At 53.2% G+C, this 24529-nt stretch overlaps 9 protein-coding genes across 9 annotated transcripts; 5 read left to right on the plus strand and 4 right to left on the minus strand.

The window, feature by feature from the left end:
• Positions 1 to 632: 632 nt before the first annotated feature.
• J4E84_005507 (uncharacterized protein) lies at positions 633 to 2528 on the plus strand (the record flags this gene model as incomplete). The annotated part of the gene is made up of 1 exon (XM_049388104.1): positions 633 to 2528. One exon carries the CDS (start codon positions 633 to 635, stop codon positions 2526 to 2528), a length of 1896 nt encoding a protein of 631 aa, XP_049244344.1.
• Positions 2529 to 3743: 1215 nt separating this feature from the next.
• Positions 3744 to 4700, plus strand: J4E84_005508 (uncharacterized protein; the record flags this gene model as incomplete). The annotated part of the gene is made up of 1 exon (XM_049388105.1): positions 3744 to 4700. The coding sequence occupies one exon, from the start codon at positions 3744 to 3746 to the stop codon at positions 4698 to 4700; it is 957 nt and encodes a 318-aa protein (XP_049244345.1).
• A 2307-nt stretch (positions 4701 to 7007) lies between these two features.
• On the minus strand, positions 7008 to 9587 carry J4E84_005509 (uncharacterized protein; the record flags this gene model as incomplete). The annotated part of the gene is made up of 1 exon (XM_049388106.1): positions 7008 to 9587. One exon carries the CDS (start codon positions 9585 to 9587, stop codon positions 7008 to 7010), a length of 2580 nt encoding a protein of 859 aa, XP_049244346.1.
• A 786-nt stretch (positions 9588 to 10373) lies between these two features.
• Positions 10374 to 11345, minus strand: CFD1 (cytosolic Fe-S cluster assembly factor cfd1; the record flags this gene model as incomplete). Its single annotated transcript, XM_049388107.1, has 1 exon — positions 10374 to 11345. One exon carries the CDS (start codon positions 11343 to 11345, stop codon positions 10374 to 10376), a length of 972 nt encoding a protein of 323 aa, XP_049244347.1.
• Positions 11346 to 12098: 753 nt separating this feature from the next.
• On the minus strand, positions 12099 to 12946 carry J4E84_005511 (uncharacterized protein; the record flags this gene model as incomplete). The annotated part of the gene is made up of 2 exons (XM_049388108.1): positions 12099 to 12655; positions 12730 to 12946. 2 exons carry the CDS (start codon positions 12944 to 12946, stop codon positions 12099 to 12101), a joined length of 774 nt encoding a protein of 257 aa, XP_049244348.1.
• Positions 12947 to 13439: 493 nt separating this feature from the next.
• J4E84_005512 (uncharacterized protein) lies at positions 13440 to 17800 on the minus strand (the record flags this gene model as incomplete). The annotated part of the gene is made up of 2 exons (XM_049388109.1): positions 13440 to 17654; positions 17702 to 17800. 2 exons carry the CDS (start codon positions 17798 to 17800, stop codon positions 13440 to 13442), a joined length of 4314 nt encoding a protein of 1437 aa, XP_049244349.1.
• Positions 17801 to 18201: 401 nt separating this feature from the next.
• On the plus strand, positions 18202 to 19741 carry J4E84_005513 (uncharacterized protein; the record flags this gene model as incomplete). Its single annotated transcript, XM_049388110.1, has 3 exons — positions 18202 to 18220; positions 18411 to 19518; positions 19567 to 19741. 3 exons carry the CDS (start codon positions 18202 to 18204, stop codon positions 19739 to 19741), a joined length of 1302 nt encoding a protein of 433 aa, XP_049244350.1.
• A 627-nt stretch (positions 19742 to 20368) lies between these two features.
• On the plus strand, positions 20369 to 21169 carry J4E84_005514 (uncharacterized protein; the record flags this gene model as incomplete). Its single annotated transcript, XM_049388111.1, has 1 exon — positions 20369 to 21169. One exon carries the CDS (start codon positions 20369 to 20371, stop codon positions 21167 to 21169), a length of 801 nt encoding a protein of 266 aa, XP_049244351.1.
• Positions 21170 to 21613: 444 nt separating this feature from the next.
• J4E84_005515 (uncharacterized protein) lies at positions 21614 to 23740 on the plus strand (the record flags this gene model as incomplete). Its single annotated transcript, XM_049388112.1, has 1 exon — positions 21614 to 23740. One exon carries the CDS (start codon positions 21614 to 21616, stop codon positions 23738 to 23740), a length of 2127 nt encoding a protein of 708 aa, XP_049244352.1.
• Positions 23741 to 24529: the final 789 nt, after the last annotated feature.

Genomic DNA, 24529 nt, shown 5'->3' on the forward strand with positions numbered 1-24529 from the left:
ATATTCCTGGGTATGGAGTCGCTCCGTCGCCCGAGGCGAATGGTCCGAGGGACCGATAAGGCGCTGATTAGAAATGCCAGAACGGTGACCTCATCACCAAACGGGAAGCCGCATGTGCTGGCTAGGCCACGTTGAGCCACGTTGAGCCACACGTGGGAGCTGCAGCTGGGAATAACCATCTCGAACGACCTGGGATGGGAGCAAGCATGATAATTCCGGTTCTACTGCATCGGGGCGTGAACCTTCACATACTGCCATTGCCGCCGACACCCAAAGCTTTGGAAGCTTCCTACTCGGAGGCCGATCTTACCTAGCGTCTCAGTGCCGTGAAGCCGGAACGTGGGCACTCCACAGGCCCGCATCATGCAGGTCCCGAAGCTCCCCAGAGCTCTTTCCTTGCCATTGCCATGCCTTCGCCTTCGCTCGTATATTCTCACGTCTTTACCCCCTTTCACCTTGTCCTGTACATGAGTGTCTTTTGAGTCTTTTTCCAGCCATCACCCATCGTCGCACATCTCTACGCGCATTCCTATCGATAAGCATCCGTTAAGCCTCGGCGCATCGTCATCCTATTCACTACCAAAGTGTCGTCCCCTACGAGATCCCGCCACGAGCTGGCATCCATCTACGATATGGAGCCGCGGGAAAGCCTCGACGACGAGGGCGCGCCTCCGCAAGCCTACCGCGACGACGAGAACGCGACCGCACTTCCTGCCGAGTCAGCCGACGCCATCGCGACTCCCGAGACATCCGGTCAAGAGCACGACACCCCACAAGAGCCCTATTACGCCAACAAGTACATCCCGCCGCGGTTGCAACGTGCATGGAACAATGTTGTCGTATGGGTCAAGGGTCCACAACCGCCCCGACCCTGGAAGATACACCCTTTCTTTCCCAAGATACAGACTGCGCCAATCCGGTTGCTGAACAGCTACTTTCCTGAAAGAAGACAGAAGATCGGCCTGCTGGTCTTCTTCTACTTCTGCTGGATCCTGACATTTGGCTTGGTCCTGCATCGTAGCGCGTTTGCAGCGGACATACCTGGATATGGCAGCCCCGTGCGAGTACGGTGTACGGATCGCTTCTGGGACGATGGCAATGGCTGCGGGCTCAACGGCGATCTATGTCGACCGTTCGAGAACAGCACCATGCCGTTCCGCTGCCCCGCAAACTGTAAACGCGTGCAATTGCTTAATCCACATGCTGTTGGTGACAAGAATGTCAACTATCGTCCATTGGTTATTGGCGGACCCACCGACGAGGAAAACACCCTGGAGAACACATATTACCGCGCCGACTCTTTCATCTGCGGAGCTGCTATCCATGCTGGCTTCATAAATGACGCGTCGGGTGGCTGTGGAGTTGTTGCGCAGGTTGGCGAGAAGACTGACTACCCCAGCGTAAACAGGAGACACATCAAGAGCATTGGCTTTGATTCGTATTTTCCACGCTCCTTCTCCTTTCTGCCCGGCACGGCAGCCAAATGTCGCGACTTACGGTGGCCATTACTAGGCGTATCGCTGACCTTCACCATCCTGTTGTCTTTGTTTACTACCTCACCATCCGTCTTCTTTACCTCCATCTTCGTCGGTGTCTTCTTCCATGTCGCACTGGCATCAGACCCTCCCAACTTGACTGATTATTACTCCATAATCAGTATTGCTCTGTCACGCTTCCTTCCCGCATCCTTTTGCATGTATGCTGTCTACCGGTTTGCAGTGCGTCGCCAACTGCAAGGTCTTCACGCACAAGTAGAGAAAACCATCCTCTGGCTCGGCGGATGTTGGATCGGCGCCCTAAACAACTACACGTTCGACAAGATTCCCATAGAGCGTCTCACACCCCACGATATCAAGAACCAGCCAGGCGCTATTCCTGCGCTGATCATTATCGTCCTCACCCTATTCGTCATCGCCCTGGGACAGGCATGGTCATTCCGTGTCGAAGGTCGTCTACCGCGTTACCTTGCCCTCTATGGCATTCTGGTGGCTGGCATCCTCGCACTCGTCGCCATACCAAGGATGAACGTCCGCATCCACCACTACATCCTCGGCCTGCTCCTTGTACCTGGCACATCTATGCAAACACGCCCCTCGCTCCTTTTCCAAGGCATTTTGATTGGCCTCTTCATCAACGGGACCGCACGCTGGGGCTTTGCCAGTATCCTCGAGACACCCGGCGCACTTCGTGGTGACGCGCCCATTGGCACCGTGCTCCCACTCATCACTGCGCCTATCATCCACAACAACTTCAATCTCCACCATCTGAGGCCCAACATCACCTTCGATTGGCACTACCCATTCCCTGAGCCTTATGATGGAATGAGCGTTCTGGTCAATGATGTAGAAAGGTACCATGAATACGCTGACCGTATGGAGGAAAGCTGGACCTGGACTAGACACATGGAAGGCGTGAACGAATACTTTCGATTCGCTTATATAAGAGGCGGTGGAAGGGGGGATTACACGAAAGCAGGAGTTTGGAGAGCGGATGGTGGCTGGACAGACATGGCCTCCGGGCCATCGTAATCCCTTTGCAAGAGAATGTACTAGTCTTGATCAGCACCGCGTCGCATCGCATGATCTCTCGTTTTAGGCGCTTCACTTGTGGTAGTAAGCGCCTAAAAAGAGAGATCATGCGATGCGGTACGGTACTAAAGACAGCAGTTTATTGTAAGGCTAACAGATCGCTCATCATTGCTTCGCCTCCACTTCTATCTCGATGAACACATCCAACAACACGTTCATTCTTTCTCTGAAACTTCCACTCAACTCATCAACTCGTACGAACGTTTTTCAAGCTGCGCATCTGGCAAGGAGGGTATCGTTGCTCTAATGCAACATGACCGAGCGGACGAAGACGTCCATACGATGTATATTTCAAATCTGATCGGTAGTCATGTTGCACATTGATTTCGCAAGAAGTGAGCATACGCTTTAGGGAAATGCGTGTTAGATGTTTCACTTTTAGTAAAATTAGAATGCATTGCTGAGATTGCACGACAAGGCAACAGACACTGTCTAGATCCTTCTGTGATACCACGTCGCCTTGAGTATTGAGTCTGGTTAGTTTGTCTTGGTGTTCACTATTCGTCCGCCGTTACGGACCACTCGACCCATGCAGAATGATACGTATCACTAGTTGGCTAAGCTTGCGACCCGCCCAAGGCCGCAGGTATGTCTGTGTCGGAAGTGAGGGCAACATCTCGCATCGCGCCATCGCTTGTATCCAAATACATGAATGAACTTTACATTCGTTCGGTGTTTAGTTGAACTGCACAATGGACACGTGACTGGTGTAACTGTCTATGCCGGGGCCGTTATTCCCGTACGCATATGCGTAAGAGTGGTTGAGCGGGGCCATTGTGCAATCCTTGTCGAGGAGGGGTCGGGAATAAGTGGAGCACGCCTTACCAAGAATACGCATTGTGTTGGTGGCATCATCGGACGACTGGTATGTGTGAACATTTGTAATGTGGATGCTGGCTCGCTCGGCGTTTTGGGAGAAAGACGCGAGCTGCTGCCTGCTGCATTGGGTATATAAGTCAATGGAAGAGGGGTGTTGGGAAGGAACTATCAACAGCTCAACCGCGGCTTCCTCCCCTGCATCATCGGTTATATCATCAACATCATCGCTCGTGCTTTCCCCGCTATCAATTCTCCTACGCATTGAAGCTTTTGTCTGACTCTAAACATCACAAACCAATCCCCACGAATCAAAATCGAATTCCATCACCCATCACCATGGTCAAATCAGTCTTCGGAGGAGCTGCGCTCTCAGACACTGCGTACTTCAACACGCAAGAAGACCGTGCCAAACTCATCGATGTTTTGCTTGCCAACGGCGTCAAGAACATTGATTCCGCACGTCTCTATGCTGGATCCGAAGTTGCCATCGGCCAGCTCGAGAAGCGCAAGGACTTCATTATCGACACCAAGCTCCCTGGCGGTTTTGGTCCGCCCGGTGAACTCAAAAAGGACACTGTGATCAAGTACTGCCAGGAATCTATCGAGCGTGCCAAGATCGACCAGTTCGACATCTTCTATATCCATGCTCCAGACCCAACCGTTCCTTTTGAGGAGACCCTGGAGGGCATGAACGAGGTTTACAAGAAGGGCATCTTCCGCCGCTTTGGCCTCAGCAACTTCTCGGCCGAGCAAGTTCAGCAAGTCTACGACATCGCGAAGGCCAAGGGCTACCCTCTCCCGCAGGTCTACCAGGGTAACTACAATCCCGTTGCCCGTCACCTGGAGACTCAGCTCTTCCCCACACTCCGCAAGCTCGGTATGCACTTCTACGCATACTCGCCCCTCGCTGGTGGCTTCCTTGTGAAGACGGCAGCAGACCTTGATGCAGGCGCCGGACGCTTCAATGAGCAAGCCATGGGCAACATGTACGGAAAGCTGTACGACAACGAGACGATGCGCAAGGCGCTCATCAAGTGGAACGAGATTGCCGAGAAGGAAGGCGTCACCAAGGCGGAACTCGCATACCGCTGGATGGCCTACCACAGCGCGCTTGAGGGAGACGAAGATGGTGTCATCTTCGGTGCTAGCAAGATTGCTCAGGCTGAGCAGACTGCGCAGAGCTTGAAGAAGGGCAAGCTTAGCGATGAGGCGGTCAAGGGCATTGAACAGATTTGGGAGAGCGTCAAGGAGGTCGCTCCTGTTGATAACTACCACAGTTACGCTAAGAAGTAGTAGATGACGCCATGATATATTAGAAGTTATCGTAATGTCATAGTGAAGCATTGATATGGTCTACCTTGATCTCATCGTGTTGGCCTGTAACGGTCTACCCGCAATAACATACAATGCCCTACGCGCACCATCTGATGCCGCGCTCCCGAAGAACCCTTTAACCCGTCTTCCACTTCACGACTTAGGTACTATGAGTGAACGATTGATTGTCTTTCAAATGACGAAATTTTATGCATCTGGAGCCGTTGAGTGTCAAGCAAAGCGTCGGAGCGTCCGACCTCCTCGTGAAATTCTTCAACTGTGCATAGTATCTTCGGAGGAGATCACTCTTCAGCTCGTGGGTTTTGGCCTGAGTAACGCAGATATCGACTCGCTTAAGAGGTAATTCGAGTAGCGGAACACCGCGACCAATGAGGGGATGATCGATGTGCACACTCACCCTATCCCAAGAGCGATCCTTTTTGATCCAAACACGCTCTCCGTGGCTATCATACCAGTTCCTCTCATAATTGCGGTAGAAATCTTCAGCAGCTTTCTCAATCTCTGGAGGTGCTTCTTCGCGGATTTGTCGACATGTTTGTATGAGGTTGAGGTGTTGAGCTTTGCCGAAGTGCTCCCGATCAGTCGAGGAGTAGGGCGAAAGATATGCGTATACTAGGAACCGCAGTTCTGCAGGCAGTTGAAGAAAGCGACTGGGCGCATCAAGTGCGACGGATGGAGCCGGCGTCATGAGTTTGTTGGTTTGAGATGTGGGTGAGAGGCTATCGGGGGTAGCAACTGCCACGGCTTGCTCCGTCATGTTGGCGAGTGATGGTGGTCTTGAGTAGATGGTTGGGTGATTTGTATGTATTGAATTCTGAATTTCTGTGGAGTTTCAGCCTTTGTGTACGTTAAGGTAAGCAAGGAAGAAGGAAGCGCAGAGAGCGAATGCCTAGTAAGCCTTGACGCTCACGCAGCTATAACGGACTGCGTTCATTTTGTGACGTCACGTTAGTTTGAGTTCTGCGTCTGCCTAACGATAAGGCTCTTTTATCTTATTGTGTACCTTTCAAATTGGATCGATGCGTCCTGCACCAATCCGCGCTACCACCTCGACTCGACTTCTACAACTCGACTACGATCCGCAGACCAGTCCCTAATACACTATTAAGATGACTTCTACATCTTCAACGAGTCACGATAGCGACGACGCAAAGCTGCCGGGCAACTACACTGAATCCGCCGCTTCCCATTCGTCACTCCCCGCCATGCGCCGAGATGGACGCTCCTTCCTCAACCTACCCGCAGAGCTGCGCTGCATGATCTACGCATATTTCACACCAGAAGATCAGCTAAATATCTACCCTACGCCTTCAGTCTACAACGTTCTGCTACATATATGCAAGCAGATCCGAGAAGAAGCACAGAAGGAAATCCAGAAGGCCGCCGATAAGTACTTTCGCGCCCACGACGCCAAATGGCTTCGCAAACCTTGCTTTCGTTTTATAATAAAACCCGTAATCGACCCCACCGAGGTCACCGTCATCATCCCAAAAGCCTTCCCCCAAATGCATGTTCTGGATGATTTGTTCCTCAACATTCCGCTACTTCGCCTGCGGCTTCGACAGCTCAACTTCGACATTTCTAAAGCGAAATCAAAAGCCAGCCATTCAAAAAAGGCGGACCTTCTGGAGCTGCTCCATTATTGGATCAAGCTTCACAAGCCCCAGGCGTTCCGGACGACTATTAGTTGGGGGCACTGTCAGTCCTGGGCAACGGCAACGGAGATGAATAACTGCTGCAGGAAATTGGAATTGAAAACCCGTCCACGTGGGTACAATGTACTAGGACGGGTAGAGATGTTGATTCAATGGGATAGCGTCTCACATTCAAGCAACGAGCACAGCATGTTAGAAGCTGTAGCACTCTCTTTCCAAAGGATAACTTCGGTCTCGAGAGAGCTAGCTTGAGACGTTTCAAGTGAAGCAAAGTGAGCTGTTGGGCGAGGCGGGGAGAACAGCCGAAGACGGGCAAACAGAGCAGTCACCCTATCTCTCATTCCAAGATACGGGAAAAGGTCATATGTCTTCCTCCAGCTTGTCATCACTAAGTAAGACATGAATACTGGGATCTGTACGTTGAAGGAAAGGTCTATAGGACTCAAGTCATGGAAAAATGAGAGGCCAAAACCATGAACGACTGCACCATCTTTCACAGATCATGAAATCCCGCAAATGAGACTCCATAGCTCCATTTCCAATGCCTTTTTTCTTCACCTCAAGCGCTGAAAGACTCGATGGCCACTGACCATCCTCCTAGCCTAATCGCTCACTTCCTCACAACCGTAAGAGCTGGCGCCGGACCACTCCTCTTCTTCTTCTTGACCTCGACCGCGGGCGCAGTCTTCACCCTCTTCCTAGGCTGCACCTCATTCGGCTTGGCTGCCGTACCCCGCTTAGTCCCCTTACCCTTACCCTTCGCCCCAGTTTCAGTTGCCGCAGTCTTCGCCTGAGGCCCCCGCTTAGTTCCCTTATCAGCCCTAACCTTCTTGGTCTTAGGCTCTGGCTTCAGCAGTCCATGTTGCTTGATGTAATAGATCACATCAAGCGCCACGTCGCAGAACTCTTGCGTGCCGCGAATGAGTTGTAGCGGCTTCTTCTTGCTCTCCAAGCCCGCGCGGTATCGGTCAACGACGGCAAAGAAGATCTCGTTGGTATCGGCATTGACAGCATCGCGCATGCGCTCGTAGTCCTCTTCGCCACGGTTGTGATCTTGGTGGAAGTGGCCTCGTCCCATGCCGAACTCGTCGCCGATTTCGAACTGAACGTACGCCTCTATGACCATGAGAGTGATAGTGTGGAAGTTCAGAAGAGCGACGGCGGGCTCTGGGTCTGGTGATGACATGGCTTGCTGACCGGGGATGAAGACATCGATCAGTAGGCGGGCTTCTTCGTCTGCGTGGTCTGGGGAGAGGAGAACTTCTTCGCGGACCATACCAGGGAGTGAGACCTTTGCGCTAGGAATCTCCTCGCCTTTCTCGAGAGGCTGGCGTTGCATTTCATATCGGGGAAGCGTCCAATCAATTTGTTGGATGTCGTCGGAGGAAGGTGGCGCGTTCTCTGTGGGTGTGGGAGAAGGTGAAGCAGGCTGAGGAAGAGGGCGTGGCATGCGCACTACCTTTCGGTCGGCAATAGGTCCACTGCTTTTGGGTTTGGAATTGCTCGCGACGAACTCGACGCTTGAGTCGTCATGCAGGCTAGTGACTGATGGGTGACGCTCCACCCGCGTCCGAAGCGGCTCATCATCATCGGAAGCATTGCCTTCTTCGTCGTCGCAGTCGTGCTCGTTGAATAATTGCTTTCGTGCCTTTTGGGTGACCTGGGCAGTATGACGTTCTGGTGTCCAGTTGTGCGAGCTGTTCTGTCCGTAGTTCATCTGCTGATAGCCGCTCGGTGAGGCTCGTTGATAGCTCATTGGGCCAGTGAGGAACGAAGGTACAGCAGCTGGCTGGCCATGATAACTGGCAGAATCGTAAGATACCTGTCGATTCGATCGCTGACGCTCCGCTTGCTTCTTCTTGACTTGATCCAACTGTCTCTGCTTCTCCTCAACCAAGGCCTGAAGCTCTTGTTGACGATTGAAGGCAGAGTCGATATCGAGTTGGCGGTTTTGGCCAGCGGGCTGTTGCGACCCATGGCGGGGTGAATGTGTTCCGTACAGCGAAAGGCCTTGGAGGATGGCAGCTGGGTTCAGTGCACGTGCGCTTCCAATTGAGGGTGAACTAGACTTGGTGAAACGGACTGGATCCGTAAATACGTGTTGACGTTGACTCCACGGTACCCCAGCTTCAGCTTCGCCACTAAGAAAGGCCATAGATTCTTGATCGATTGGATCTTCTGGCCGCATACCCATCTTTTGATATGTGAAGTTGGACGACATGGCCTGGTGGTCGATCGGTTGGTAATGCTGGCGTTGTCGGGCTCCGCTGGCCGCGTCCGCCTCGGCTTGGTTCGCGGCGTTGGAGGCCCACTCGTCTACATCGAAGGGGTAAGACATGTTGGTGTCGGCGACAAACGACAAGTCGTTATCACGTGCGATCGATAGTCCGTTTGCGCTCTGCTGATAGCCGCCGTTGACGTCATCGACATCTTGCACCTCCACGGCCGCAGTCCCCTTCAAGTTCTCGGGTTCAGACGTAGCAGCCTGGACACCGAGAGCATCCGAGGGCTTGCCAGAAGTGTCATGTTCGACCGAGACCTGTATTGACTCGTCGCCAAGTTGACCATCAATGCTCATAGCATCCCTAATCAGGTCCTGACTTCGATTGTCGACATTTTCATGTGCATCGTGCTCAGGCTCGTCCTTGACCATAATGGACTGACCCGAACTTCCCGTGGGCTCATTCAGGGGCTTCAGGGCTGAGCCTTGCTCACCGCTCTGTTTCTCGATCTTGACTTGTGGCGAGGTCGAGTTTGGGTTTCGAGGTGCAGTAGCTTCATGGTCTTCGACTTCCTGCTTGACGATGGCGGTTTCGATGGATGGCTTAGCTGATCCACCCGGAGTCGCGCGCAACTCCGGAGAAGTAGAAGAGGAATTACTGATGTTTCGGTGACCTTGTGGAGAAGTCACAGGAATCTTGGTACTGTATTTCAGCTTGACCATGAATTGCGGTTTTGCGCTTGGATTCGGCTCTTCTTCAGAAGTCAGAATCTCGTTGCTGTTGATTGTGATAGGAACGGAGTTACCTTTCGGGAGTTGGTCTGCGCCGTTGCCGGGTCCTTGACGCAATTTGGTCTCAGGACTCTTCCTCTGGTCCTGTTCTTGAACTGGTGTCGGAATTGTCCGATGCGGACTGCCCGCGGTAGAATGAGGGTCTGGCGATGTGGTGTCATTGCTCGCAGCGTCCATAGTGTCGGCGATCTTGCAGCCTGCGAGGTCAGTATTGCAGGAGTCTGATTGGCGTCTTGCGCTGGAAGCTATAATTGTCGAGCAATCTCAGGGTCGCGATAGTCACTTACCAGTCGGTTTTCGGTGTTTCTGATATATTAAAAAGTTGGTGGGTGTAGTAGGTAGGACGAAAGACTATGAGTCCTTACTTGTGGGCAGTAGCGGCTTTATATGGAGCCCGCAAAACAGTTGGCAGATAATTAACTACGTTCAACTTTACCTGAAAGCATAATTAAGCGCTCTCTCACCTATAAGCTCGCAGCTGCGCGTTTGCTCTATCGAAACGAGCCCACCGTACCAATGAGGCATGGGGTGTGGAGTACGGGACGGATACTGACGACCGCGACTGGAACCTGGCGAGTCACAAGGGAGGACTGCTGATGTCTATGAGCAATGTTTACCTGTCGGCAAGATACTGCGTTCCTGATTCGCTGTAGCGAGACGTATTCACGGGTATCCGAGCAGGAGTGCTACAGTCACCTGAGCTGAGATGACGAAATAGCAGGGCGTTGTCATGACGACGTGTAGGAATGAAGAGAACCCTATAATGGCGAAGCACGGAAAGTGGATGTTGAGGACTATGCGAAGGTCAGCGTTCCTTGAAATTTCCCCAGGGGAAGCGAAGACTCACCAGCACTGCTAGATCATTGAGATAGGGAGGGGTATCTATTCTTCTCTACATCTTCGATCATGTCTCTTTCTTCACTCCGCTATTCCTTTTATGAACAATCAACCACTTCGATGTGATCATACAATTCTTCCAATATCCCCCTTCAACCTCGTCACAAACTCGTAGAATAGCGGCGCCAACGAACAGTCCCGGTACTTATCTACAAAAAGACCGCCCTTGTTCTTAAGAGCTGCGACCTCTTCAGTGTCGAGTTCTTTGCCTTGTATGACAGTACCCTTGGGATACACTGGCCTCGTCCCGCTCTCGACCAATTCCACAAAGGCTGGGTCGATGGGTACAGAGCCGAGGAATGGTACTTCGAACTCCGTCGCCATGACCACTCCGCCGCCCTTGCTGAAGACATTTGTGCATTCCGAACAGTTGGGGCACACGAATCCTGCCATGTTCTCTACCACGCCTAGTACCCTAATTCCAGTCTTCTTGCAGAAATTCAGCTCCTTCTTCACGTCGCTAACACTGATAGCTTGTGGGGTTGTTACCACGACGGCGCCGGCCAAGAACGGGACGTGCGGGTTGAGAGCAGGAGACGGTGTAGTGTTCTTCAGAAGAGTCTCGAGTAGGGAGATGTGTTCGTCGGATGTACCGGGTGGTGTATCGATAAGGAGGTAATCAAGCGGTGGCCAGAGGACGTCAGTCAGGAATTGGCGCACCATGGCGGTCTTCTTTGGGCCTCGCCAGATGACAGCGTCGGAGCGCGAAGCCAGGATGAATCCCAGAGACATGCATGATAACGATCCAATCTTCTGTTCGCCTGCAGCCGCCTCTTCTCCTTCTTTCTGGTGTGCCGCCAACGTCTGCTCGCCGTGCACATCAACCGGTATCCAGCCACCAGGCGCCTGTCTTACTTTCGCATCTTCAATACCGAAGAAGCGCGGTATACTCGGACCCGTCAAATCTATATCCAAGACACCGACCGAATGTCCTTGTAGTGATAGCGTGAGGGCGAGTTGCGTGGTCACGCTCGATTTTCCGACTCCGCCTTTGCCGGAGAGGACGAGGACGATGTTGCGAATATTCTCGAGAGGCATCGCGAACACGGAGGCTCAGACTGGCCTTGGTATGTACGAACGGCGGGGTCGGTGGGGTTTGCGTTGACGGGTGCCGATGGGAAGTAGTTGGTTATACGAGGGTGTATGCGATTTCGAGTCCCACAAACTATCGTATTAATCCGGAGCGTCGTCAGATGAGCGGGAGGAGGGGTGGTGTAGAGGGTGTCGCGGATGGCGCATGGTGTGAGTGATTGAGGGTTGTGGAGCGCGCTTTGAAATCCAACGACCTGAAAGTGGCGGTTTGCGGCGAGATCGGAGGTCCGACCTTGACCCGAGCAGGCCTACCTTACTACCAGCGCATTATCTCCCACGAACTCTGAAGGTTATTATAATATGGTTATCTTGATAAACGGCAAATGGTCAGGCTCACAAACTCGAATTGACTTTAAACTCTTGCATTGAATACATGGCAACATATGGACATATGTGACTGTACCAGAATCAGTATACCTGCCTTAAGCGTCTTTCATGATGACCAAGCCCACGATAACATCTCAGCCATGAGTTCGGGAAATCATGTGCTCGAGGCAGCAGCATATCCGCTTTGAGCACATGATCTACCGAACTCATGGCTGAGATGTTACCGGGAACACAATTCCAAAACCGACCCCATGGAGCAAGTCAAAACTTGGACATTTGATGATCAAGCTGAAAAGGGCATTCCATATCTGGTATCAAATATAACCCCATTTTCCAATCCGGTTCTTCGCAAGTATGTTGACCGCGTTTTCCCTAAACAGCAGCCTTCTTCAGCGGCACCTCCTCACCAACAACCAATCTGTATCCCTCCGCGCCCTTCTCAGTCTCCAAGTCCTTTGGTGTCGCCGCCTTGGCGCCCACCTCAGGGAAGCTGAACGCCTTGCTCCTGCCTCCCTCGAGACCCTTCCAAACACCGACCGTGTTCCAGTTGGTCCATGTCAGCGCGCCAACCCAAGGCTGCACATTCCACCCCAGCTCCAGTGTGACATCCGTCCTGTTGCCTAGCTTGCCAGTGATATCGGTAATCTTGTACTTGGGCTTCTGGTTATCGAGGTGGAGTTCACCGACGGGGTAAGGCGACGCGGTCTTTTGCTTGGATGCAGCGCGTTTCTTGGCGGATTGCTTGGGCAGCTTGGACTTGGGGTCGGGGTGGATGAAGTGATTCTGGTTCCAGGGCGCGGACTTGGAGGCGACGATGGCATCCCAGATGATGGCTTCGGACGGGGGTTCGGAGGCGCGGGTGGAGGGGTAGACGGCCTTGAGGTAGACAAAGACTTGCTTCGTGTTCCAGTTGAAGAGGGAGCTGAGATCTGCATAGAGGTGTTAGTCGTGGTGTCTAGGCATTTGGCCGCAGCGTTATTGCGACTTTAGGTGAGAGACGTACCAGCGTCTAGATCGAACTTGACATGCGCATACTCTTCCCGCTTAGGTGAGTAGTAGTGCGGCCGGCCTCTCACTACCTGCACGTTGCGCAGTGATATACTGGTGGTCGGGTTCTGCGGGGAGACGAAGCTGCTCAGCGCGATGATACTCGCGACTGTGAAAGCGACTGTGGTAAAGAAGCCAAAGACATTCTGGAGACGCACAAGCGTCGAATGCATTATGAAATGTGTGGGGTGAGCTCAGAGCCCAGTCTATCAACCTCTGTCGGCCACGAGAGGGAGGGAAGATTGTTGTACGTGGGCGCGGAGATGTAGCCTTCGGTGGTCCTAACACGTATCTGGACTCTTGCGCGGAGGTCGGAGCTCAGCCCTATGAGACCAGGGTTCACCTATTTGACGCACTAGCGTCACCGTCTGAAGTGCTCACCATCTCACGTCAGATTAGCAGATATGGTCACCAAGTACAAATGTTCGAGTGAGCTAAGTTTTATTCATGTTGATACCGACGACTCTATGGGTATCAAGCTACACCACTCCTATCATCCACCGTTATTTTCCCAATCACCTCGAGCTCTTTCCCTGACATGTACGCGCATCGTCTATGCATTTCTCCCAGATGTGTTCGCGCTGAACGCCGCAACGCCACGCTAACTTACTTTCTGGAACGCTCAAACAATACCCAACAGACTTTGAAATGATCGAGAAGAAGACACTACTGTGGAGCAGGTTGCGCGCCGCCCCTTGGGCCTCCACGCCCACGGAATCCGCCACGACCACGGCCTCGTCCTCTACCACCACGTCCGCCATCTAGATTGGCCGGTGGTGGCACGTTCGAGTAGTTCCGCGGCTGAAAGTTCGGGTTGTTAGGAACAACTCCCTCCGCCGGGTCAGTGTTGTCGATGACAGTGAAGCCACCACGGCCCTTGTGGCCTCCTCGTCCACGGGGAACGAAGTCTGCTGAGCCACCTCGGAGGTTGCCGCGAGCGTTGCCGCCGTTTGGAGCTTGGTTCTGATTCTGCGCGGGCTGGCCATTTGCTTGTCCACCACGGGGCGCAAATCCGCCACGGCCACCACGAGGTGGTCCGCCATGGATCGGGAGGGTCTGCTGCTGTCCTTGGGGTTGCTGTGGTCCTGGGCTTTGGCGTGGCGCGAAGCCTCCACCCCGTCCGTTCGCGCCTCCGAATGCTCCTCGGTATGACCCACGAAGAGGTGCTGGCGTACCCGCTGGAACGAGCTGAGGACCCCCAGAAGCACCGAAGCGAGGCATGTTGTACGATGAAGGTACTTGTTGTGGGCGCTTCGCGGCAGCGGCACTGGAATAGTGGACGACCTGCTGATCCGTCATGTTGAGAACTGCAGTTGCTGGAACAGTGGATCCTCTGAATGGCGAACAGCGGTCTCCGAGCGATGTACCGCTCATAAAGGTGGCATCGAACACAACATCCAGCAACAAAACACGTGCGGTGCGGGTCTTGCCAACCACGGTACCTGATGATCCAATTGGTACCCTTCCAGAGTCTTGAACATAGACGATGCGATCGCCAATGCTAAAGTTCTGGTGTCCAAGACGCTGCTCCGCGTCAGACGGCTTCAGCAAGGCAACGCGTGGCACCTTGGCGACGGTCTTGGGCTCCACTTCTTGTGTAAGTGGGAAGTTGGCATCAGCCGCTTGCTCGATGAGCTTGACTGTATCAGAGTCGAGCTGTTCGGCGTCCAAGGGTACTTTCTCAAAGTTCTTGGTCTGGACACTCTTTAACCAGGCTCCAATCTCCTTGACCTTCTGCTTTGCAACCTCGGGAGGATAAAAGTCAGTGTCCTCCCATCCATCACCTGTCGGGTTGTTGATAATGGCGGCAACAAACTCTGGGAACTTGATCATGTACTGCGCCAAAAGGTCCATCGCTTTCTGACTGTACTCCCATCCGTTGGCTGATTTACGAGAATAGCCCAACACCTTGAGCTTCTTCGCCTCAAATTTGAGGTTCAACCCAAGGTTGAGCTTGAGACCACTTGAGTTGACGTTGAAAGAGGACGTGAGCTTGGACAAGGCAAGCGGCGGCATGTTCAGCTGCCTTGCCACAACATAGGACGGGACATAGGGCGTTGACCTTTCAGCCTTACTGACAACCTCGCGACCAAAATGCGGCTCTTGCTTCTTGAGCTTGGCGACCATGATTGTAGCCTTGTTGTCGGCATGGCTGACGACTTGCAGAGGACGGCCATAGGCGTAGTCTCCGAGATAGAATGCGCGTGCTCCTTCGGGGAATTCCTCCTCGATAGGAAGTGCCTCTTTTTCCAGGAAGCGAGGGTCTGCGCTGAAGACGTCGTCTACGACTGTCTGGGTCGCGTACTCCACTTGCAGCCCAGCAACCTCACCGTACTCCTTGATGGTAGCTCCTTCGTCAGTCTTCCTAAGGCCCTTGAGCATTTCTACGTGCACGAGGGACTCAATCTCTCCGACGTTGATACCGAGGCGCTTGCTGTACTGGTTTTCAATGCGGTTGGCTGTCTTCTTCCAATTGGAGATCTCCTGTGGACCATGAGGAATAGCAAGAGGTGCAGGAGATGGGCCATCCTCGGGCAAAACGTAGTCGAATAACTCGTCCGATACTTTGACCACTTTCGCTTCGTGCAAGAAGGGGTAACCAACGTGAACCGCCTTGCCCAGCTTGGCCTGCGCGTGGGAGACAGACTGTCGTGGCTCTGTATCAAGGAGTGTGATAACCATGCTTTCGTTCCGGCTATCTTGCATGAAAACATTGACGCCTGCAAACTCCAGCTTGCCATGGAACGGCAAAGTCTTCAGACTGGGAAAGCCAGCCAATGCCTCTGCTCCCAGCTTGACACCGTCCATGAGGCCGATATAGTATTCCAATCCTTCCATGGTCGGCAGGTCGAAGATGTTCTCGATGCACTTGCAGTGGGGAAGGTCCGGGAAAACGCCTGGCAGAGATGACTGGTACACGAAATCCAGATCTTTGGCGTATGTGAACTTGAGTGAAACACCAAATGAATTACGCATCTTTTCATCTGGCGTCAAGTCATTCTCCTTGGTGGCCATGGCCTTGAGCAGACGGTCCTCTTGAATGAACGGAATCTTGACAACAGCCTCCCAGTCCTGTTTCTTTCCGTTCATATCCAGAGTAAAGTCTCGGGGATAGAAATCGATGATGGGAGAGTCCTCGTTTGTCATGAGAGGATGGTACGCTTTCGGTACGATACTCTTACTGCGGTCGGGCAGTACACCCATCAACTGCTGGAAAGGCTTGAACGGCTGTCCAAGCTTGAAGTTGATGTCCGCTTTCAGACCCCGCTTGACGTCAGAAATCATGGGCGAGTAGTGGTAGCCATAGTACCATGGCCATGACGCTACTCCGCGGTAGTAGTAGAAAAGAACCCATTGCAATCCTTGCACGTAGTTCTCCGTCAGTTTGCGTAGCTCCTCCTCGTTGCTGCGATCCCAATCGAATTTGCTCTTGTAGTAGTCGTTCTTCCAAGCGTCGAACTTCTCGTCGTATTTCTTTTGCATCTCCGTTTGGGCGTCTTCGGGTGAGATGTCGACAACCTTGGCCTGCTCGTACTTCTGTACGACGCGTACAATGGCTTTCGTGGATTCGTCGTCCATCTCGTCCTCGTCGTCCGAATCACCCTCGACCAGCTTAGGTGGAGCTGTAACCTGAATATGGCGATCGCCATCGTCATTTTGTACAGTCTTCCATGGAAGATGTAGTTTTTCGGCAAGTTCCTGGACAAACTTTCGGTCCTCTGCAGGAAGAGATACAGGAAGGTCCAGCGGGGCTGGCTCTTTCTTCTCCAAGTAATCGCCCAGCCAACTCTTTACCTTGGAGAACAGAGCCTGCTGTTGGGTAGTCATAACAATCGTGCCTCGCTTCGCCGTCTTCACCATTACATCTTCCTTTCCAAGTTTCTTACCCTTGAACCAAGCGGCGTCGGAGTTTTCAGATTCGAAATGACGGTATTCGATGTTTGAGAGTTCATCCAACAAGATAGCCAAGCGCTCCATGTTGATGACACCCTCCTCGTTGATGTATCCTTTGCCCTTGGGCAGGACAGTCTTGTAGACGTTGAACATGAGGGCCAAGGCGCCCTCGTTGATATGCAAATGTGGAAGATTGGGAAGGAAATCGTTGCCAACAAAGAAAGCCATAAGAATGAAATCGTCAATAACACGCTCCATGTCGAACGGAAAGCTGAGAGCTCCGGGCTCTTCCAGTTCCTGGAACTCAAGCTCCAGGTATTCTCGCACAATGCTGAGATGCATGAGGTAGAAGTTCTGGTGTTCCAACTCCTTGGACTTGGTTTGGCTTTGGCGACCAAACGTCACCTCCTCACGCAGTAAACTGAAGTGGGGATCGTGGCTGAGCAGACCCAACATGATCAGGTCGGCATCGAGACCGTACAGGCAGTGGCGGCGGTTCGGGTCGTAGCCCGGCTGTGCCTTGGCCTGACGGATGTACTCCATGACCTTGTGCTCTCCCTCTCCGGGGACCTCGTGACCAGACAGTACGACTTCCACGCCCTGCCAATCTATGTCCTCGGAGACCTTCTTGTTGATGAAGTACTTGAGCTGCTGCGTGAGCTTCGCCATGAAGGCAGTGCCTGGCGTAATGCAGTTGCTGTCGAACGCTTCCTCTGTCGGCATCTCTACGCCTTCGCGGATAGCCTTCTCCCGAGCCTTTTCAGTATCGAGAGCGGTTCGGAAACGTCGTGCACGCTGCTGGTTCATCTTGGCGCGCGGGGCGACACCATCGATGGCCATGAAGAAGAGCTGCTTGGGCTTGATCTTGCCAAACAAGTGCTCGATGTAGTTGAAGATGGAGATGAACATCTGATCTTCGGACTTGCGCGCCGTGACGCTGTCGGAATCGTTGTGGGTGCAATTGTGAATAATACCGTTCATGTCAAGCTGTGACTGTTAGCTAGGCGCATCAATTGCGACACACGGGTACCTACGTAGAGACAGTCGAATTCGGGAATGCGGTTTTCGGCAATGAGCTGCGAAATACCGGGATACCTTTCGGACATCCATCGAAAGAATTTGGGGACACCCATGATTGCTACTGTCTAGGAATAGCTGAAGATGGATGGATATGGTGGTGAGGCGGCGATGCACCTTGTGTGTACAAGTGGCGGGGTGAGAGTCGCAAAGAGGGCGACAGGGAGGAAGATGGTAATAGAGAGAAGCGCGCAGAGGCGCTGTGGGCGGGAGGGCGAGAGAGAGTATGGGGTGGTGGTTCTCGACGCTGGGGTCTTCAAAGAGTCGGAGTCTTGCTCATCGACGCAATGGATATGCTGGCGGCGACTGCCAAGCAGGTGGGGCGCTAAGAGATCGACATCGGGGTTGGTCCAAACGCGACTTTTGGGAGCGCGTCGTGCCTCTTCCACGCTTTACACACGCAGCATTCCATACAATACACTTTGCCCGTGACTTCGAGTACGATCGCAAGCACACAATGGACGAGACTATGAGCGGTAAGTTCATTTCCTGTTGGAAAGTGTGGTCCGCGACAGCGTCATGCCGACCAACAGCAAGCTTCGCTTTACCATTCGCATCGATACAGTCGGCGCATGGCATCCAAGCTCGCTACCGGATTCCTACAGTCACCCACGTCTCCGAAATAATTTAAAGTGCTCCAAGACCTGATACTAATCCCACCGACAGACGCTCTCGATTCCCGCGAGATGGACGACCAAGAACAGACCGAGCAGAAGATCATCAACGAGGAGTACAAGATGTGGAAGAAGAACAGTGTCTTCCTCTACGATATGCTGTACGGCCGCGCGCTCGAGTGGCCGACGCTCACAACGCAATGGCTGCCGGACAAGAAGCCCGTCGAAGGCACCAACATGAGCCAGCACCGCGTCATCCTCGGCACCCATACATCAAACCAAGCCCAGAACTACCTCCAAATCGCTCACTGCGAGATACCAGACGCCCGCGTTCCAGACCTTACCGAGCTCAACGAGGAACGGGGAGAGATTGGTGGCCACGGCAATGCGAAGCGACCCTTTGACTTCAAGATTGTGCAGAAGATCAACCACCCCGGCGAGGTCAACAAGGCCCGCTACCAGCCTCAGAATCCCGATATCATAGCGTCGCTCTGTGTCGATGGCAAGGTGCTTATTTTCGACCGGACCAAGCATCCGTTGCAACCAAAGGATGACACCATCAAGTTCGAGGCGGAGCTTGTGGGTCACAGCAAAGAGGGCTTTGGCTTGAGCTGGAGTCCTTTGAAAGAAGGACATCTGGTGACTGGTAACGAAGATACTACAGTCAAGACATGGGACATCAAGAGTGGCTTCTCTAAGAACAGCAAGACCATCAGCCCGACGGCAACATACAACATCCACAGCGCAACCGTCAACGATGTCCAATACCACCCAATCCACCACCAGCTCATCGGTACTGCGTCAGACGATCTTACCTGGCAAGTCATCGATACTCGTCAGGAGGCATACAAGAAGGCGCTGTACAGGAAGGAAGCCCACGAAGACGCGGTCAACTGCATCTCGTTCCACCCCGAGTTTGATTCGATGCTTGCGACGGGTTCTGCCGACAAATCGGTGGGAATCTGGGATCTTCGCAACATCGACAAGAAGATACACAGCCTGCAGAGCCATCGCTCAGATGTCATCGGTCTGCAGTGGCACCCGCAAGACGCTGCTATCCTTGCCAGCTCTAGCTACGATCGCCGTGTCCTCCTCTGGGACTTCAGTAAGATAGGCTCTGAACAGACGGAGGATGAGCAAGAAGATGGGCCCCCTGAGCTGTAAGTTGTTCCGAACCTATGTCCGGCTCTTGTACTAACTTTTCACAGGTTGTTCATGCACGGTGGATTCACCAACCGAATCTGCGACTTTGACTGGAACAAGAACGACCCTTGGCTCATGATGGGTGCTGCCGAGGACAACCAGCTGCAGATCTTCCGCCCTGCGCGCAAACTTGTCGAGCCGCTTAACAAGACTGTGAACCATGGAGAGGTCTCAGACTGAGCTCCCTCATCCTCTAGACCTGTTCCTTTCTAGGTGGCTAACCCAAGGGTGTTTGCAGGTTGCGGTAACGACTTCGGTACCCGAGGAGCCTTCTCCGCCCTTTGATTCCCAGGTGATTGAAAGCGCGGGAGGGGCTTCAGAAGAAGAGACTCCTAGACGTTCTGAGAGTTCTGATCTTTCTGATCCTCCTCCATGGAACATACTCGCAGACGAAACAGTTCTTGATTCTCGCCTTCGTAGCGGCCGTGAACGTTGATCATAACGGAGTGGTGGTGGAGCAAAGTGAGAACATGAGATTGGTGTTGGGCGCAACAGCTTAGTGATATCCTTCTCGAATTCTTTTCCGAATACAGTTCCGTAGAAACATGAATCAGAATGCGTCCGTTACAACATACCACTGTCTCATTGCATGAAGCTCTTGAGTAAGCAGTGCTCAATGCGAACCATGGACTGATTATGAGGCCCGTGCTAGCTAACCTCCGAGGTACGAACTATCTGGTCCCCGCAATCGTCATCCCATCTCTCACGCACCCGCCATGTGAAAGCAACATCAACAGCCAAGCCCTTACAACCGGGCTTGCAGTCACAGGCATAAACCCCATTTCGTCAATAGAAGACTAGCCCACGATGCTTCTCCTCGGCCTCACTGGCTCCATCGCGACGGGCAAGTCGACCGTGTCGTCCATCCTCTCCAAGGCGCCCTACTCGCTCCCCATCGTAGATGCCGATCTCATCGCACGACAAGTCGTCGAACCTGGCACCCCGGGCTACAATGCCATCGTCGAACACTTTTTGCCTACTACGCCCGACCTCCTCCTGCCCGATGCGACACCCAAAGGACGCCTGCTGAACCGGCCAGCACTGGGGCGGAGAGTCTTTGGCGGCGGAGAAGAGAAGGAGCGCGACAGGAAGAAGCTGAACAGCATCGTGCACCCTGCCGTGCGCAAGGAGATGTACCGACAGATGGTGTGGGCCTATCTGCGCGGCAACTGGGCAGTCGTGCTAGACGTCCCTCTCCTCTTCGAAAGTGGCTGGGAACGCTACTGCGGTACCATTCTTGTCGTCGGCGTCTCGGACCCTGCGATACAAATAAAGCGCCTGCGAGATCGCGACTCTCATCTTACCGAAGAGGATGCGCGCAACCGCGTCATGAGTCAAGGCGACGTGCGCGAGAAGGCCGAGCGCTGTTTGCGGAGGGGTCCGGGAAATGGCGTCGTAGTCTGGAATGACCACGACAGGAGTTACCTAGAGAAGGAGATACAGAGAGTCATGCAGGACGTCAGGAATAACAGCCCGCAATGGTGGAGTTTCCTCCTCTGGGCCTTCCCGCCGTTTGGAGCCATGGCTGGCGCGTTGAGCTGGTACAGGATGCGCAACGTGCAGCTACAGTGGGAACAGGAGAAAAAGCGGGAGAAGGCGAAGCTGTAGGAAGTGGGTTGATGCGTTGACTCAGATGCCTTTGCTTCGAGGGTAACAGAGGGTCGGTGCTGGTGCGTGTTGGTGTTTGTTGGATGTGCGCATAGGTATTCTAGCAATTGGCAGCACGGGCGCTGTGTCACGGTAAATGTTTTCAAGTCTCTCAATATGTCTCTGTGTCTGTCGTGTCTTGCAAACATGTCTCGTCGCTCTGCATATCGTACTTTCGTTGTCGTTGTGTGTATATCATGCAGCAGGCAGAAGGCTGTTCACCTTCACCTCTGCTCCACTATTGTGGATATGCCATCATCTAAGCCCTCAACACACCGACGCTTCTTCATCCGCCCCGCTGTACGCAAATCTGCAAATCGAAATAACTCTGTCTGCAAAACATACATTTGCGAGCGTCTATCCCAAGCCCCTTCCGAACTCCAACCATACGACTACAATGCAGACATGAGTTCCATAACCCCCCAATCTTTCGTCGATGACGGCGGCTCTTTCACGAAGCGCACGCCTCGCGGGCTTGACCACGGCCATGTCGCGAAGTGGGTTACCGGCAACAGCTCAGATACCTCAGCCTATACCGGCAGTTTCATCGATGACGGCGCGGACATGCACCTTCCTCCGGGAGCAGCCCCAGGCTTTGGCCCAATCGATACATGCTTTTACAAGCAAAGAAAACGAACGAAGCCCAAGCATGGTGCAGGTACGATGTGGAACGAAGACATGCAAAAGGCGATTAGTGGAGACATACAACGGAATTTGGAGAAGATTCGAGGCCTAGGTGGACTGGAGGTAAAGAAACCTGATCGCAATCAGGGTACGAACGAGACAGCTGGCGGGAAGGGAGAAAAGAAAAAAGATACAGTAACGATTCCTATGCCACCTCAATGGGGGACGTTCGTCATCAAAGCAGAGGATGGCCGCGTTATCATCGTGGACAAAGACGGAGAGTTCGACTCTGGACCACAAAAGGCTGTCAGTGAGCAACAGCGACCATGGGTCAAAGCAGCGTCAACTATCGAACCAGCCTCCCCTGCTCGCACTTCATTTGCCCCATCGCCACCGAAACATCGCAACTCGACCCGTCCGTCGAAGGAACCCTCAGGCGACAGCCGGAAGCAGAAGACTAAAAGTGAAAAGAAGGACAAGGATAAGAAGTCTCGTCAATCACACCACTCACCACCAAAAGCCCTCACGCCTATCCCTGAGTCGGACTACGAAGACGGCTACTTGCCTTATGACGGCGAGAATATAGGGTCGCCAACGGGGTTTATGATGACGGGGGGTGCCAGTGGTTGGCCTTCTAGCAAGCCTACATCTGTTGCGTCTCCAGCCATATCGGTGAGCGATGACTACGAATACATCGCTCCAGGCTCACCGCTCAAGACTATCAGTGAGGGATTCAGATACGTCACACCGGCCTCCAGGGGCTACAAACCAGTTGTTCCTAAGTCGGACTCATGGGTCGAAGAGAAGAGATCATCACCTGTGCGTTCACTACCTGGAGGATGGCCGTCTCCCGAGCTGTCTCCAGTCAAGGAGAACCGTGATGCAGGTCCAGAAAGGTCTTGGGACGGTGGGCAGTTTGAGGGTGCGTGGAAAGCGGCCAGTCCAAGTCATTCACACAAGAGTGACAGATCGCACCGTATGAGCAGGAGCGGCAAGGCACGAACCTCCAAGAAAGACTTTGACAATGGCTCGGTAAAGAGCCATTCGACCTACAGAGCGCCTACAGTTGAAGATGCGCCCAGTGACTCTTCGAGAGAGAAAGAAGATCACATTGCAACTGGATGGGGAGGCAGTGTGAAGAGCAACGTTTCTCATGACTGGGATGCCAACAAGAAGAACAGCGAAGAGAAAGACAAGACAGCTGGATGGGCTTCACCTCTAAACAATCCTCACCCATATACATGGGGAAGCACCAAATCTCCCAGCGAGAAAAGCTGGAGCAATAGGCCTAAAGCCGCCGACAATCCTGCCTGGACTGGCATTGAACCCTTTACTTCCCAGAACGTAGTCAACAGCCCTACGACTTCACATGTCGGCGGTCCAACGCGTCCTTCAAGTAATGCTGCATGGGACGGCTTCGAAATAAGCAAAGGGACTAGTGATGCCGGTGTCGTCGGCACAGATAGTGAGCGCGGATCTCTGCGAAATCAAAGTCGAGTGTCTAGCCAGCCGTCTACACACCGGACACATCGTAGTCGCGACACCCGTGCTAGTCACAGGAGTGGCGGACACGGACAGACTACTGGCTGGGAGGATGGACGATCAGGCTGGGCAGCTGGTAGTCAGGCTAGCCATAAGAGCCAATACTCCCATCAGCCTGATGCTGCGACCGGGTGGCCTAGTAGTCGTGCCGCCAGTCAAAAGAGCTGGAATGGCGAAAAAGCTCACGTCAACTATGGCGATGGTGATGACTGGGATGACGGAGATAAGGGCAAGGGAAATTGTGCGAATGGCTTTGATGAGGATAATGCGACATACTTAAATGACAATTGGGGTGGGATTCCAGTTCGAGTGGGGAGTCGCGCGGGGAGCAAGGCCTCGAGGCAGAGTGGTGTGGGCTGGGAGTAAGCAGAAGACGCGACAACGCGACAATGCGACCGCGAAGGGAAAAGCAAATCGAGATATTGCAACGGAAAGAATTTCTGAATTAGCTGCTAGAGCATACAGAATCATCGGAAACACTAGCTGCAAGTTTGAAGATGCTTCATGGATTGCCAATCTGCAATAACTGAAGGGATGCATGACAATTAATATGCGCATCAGCAGTCAGCACGGGAAGCCAACAGAAAGTCAGCTCGACATGCATGATCCAGCAAATTCGCGTGCATCCTGCCTCATCGCGTCGAGCAGAGGGAACCCCGCTGCATATAGGTGCGCGTCGAAACACCAACGCGATGCTCGAAGACCAGCAGATGGTCCGGACCTCACCAGGTCGCCAACCACCTATGACACCATGACATGTCTGTGACAAGTGACAAACGCAGACCAAAGTACAAGAAGCCTCGGACAGCGTCTCTACTGCACGCACTATGCCTCAGCACGCTGCAAGGCCCGGGATGAACGCGCAAAATCGAACCAGCGTTCACGTCCATATCGCGAGCGCGCAAAGTCGCGTTTTGGTGGCGCAAGTGACACTGCAGGTGGATCCGGAGCTTCCTGGCCAATAGACTGCATTACATGCCGGGGCTTGGAGGGTCAAAACCAGTTTTGCATGATAGTTTCGGGACATGATCCTGGTCTGAGTGGAGAAGACGGACGCGATTGTGGGAGGCGGCCCCTAAGTGCGTGATGGACACGCTAAGTTGGAGGGAGACTGGGGACGCGTTGAGTGCGCCCATGTAATAGCTTCATGACCCA

The sequence above is a fragment of the Alternaria hordeiaustralica genome, assembly GCF_023758085.1.
Source record: "Alternaria hordeiaustralica strain BMP 2776 chromosome Unknown scaffold_9, whole genome shotgun sequence".
NCBI classification, from domain to species: Eukaryota; Fungi; Ascomycota; class Dothideomycetes; order Pleosporales; family Pleosporaceae; genus Alternaria; species Alternaria hordeiaustralica.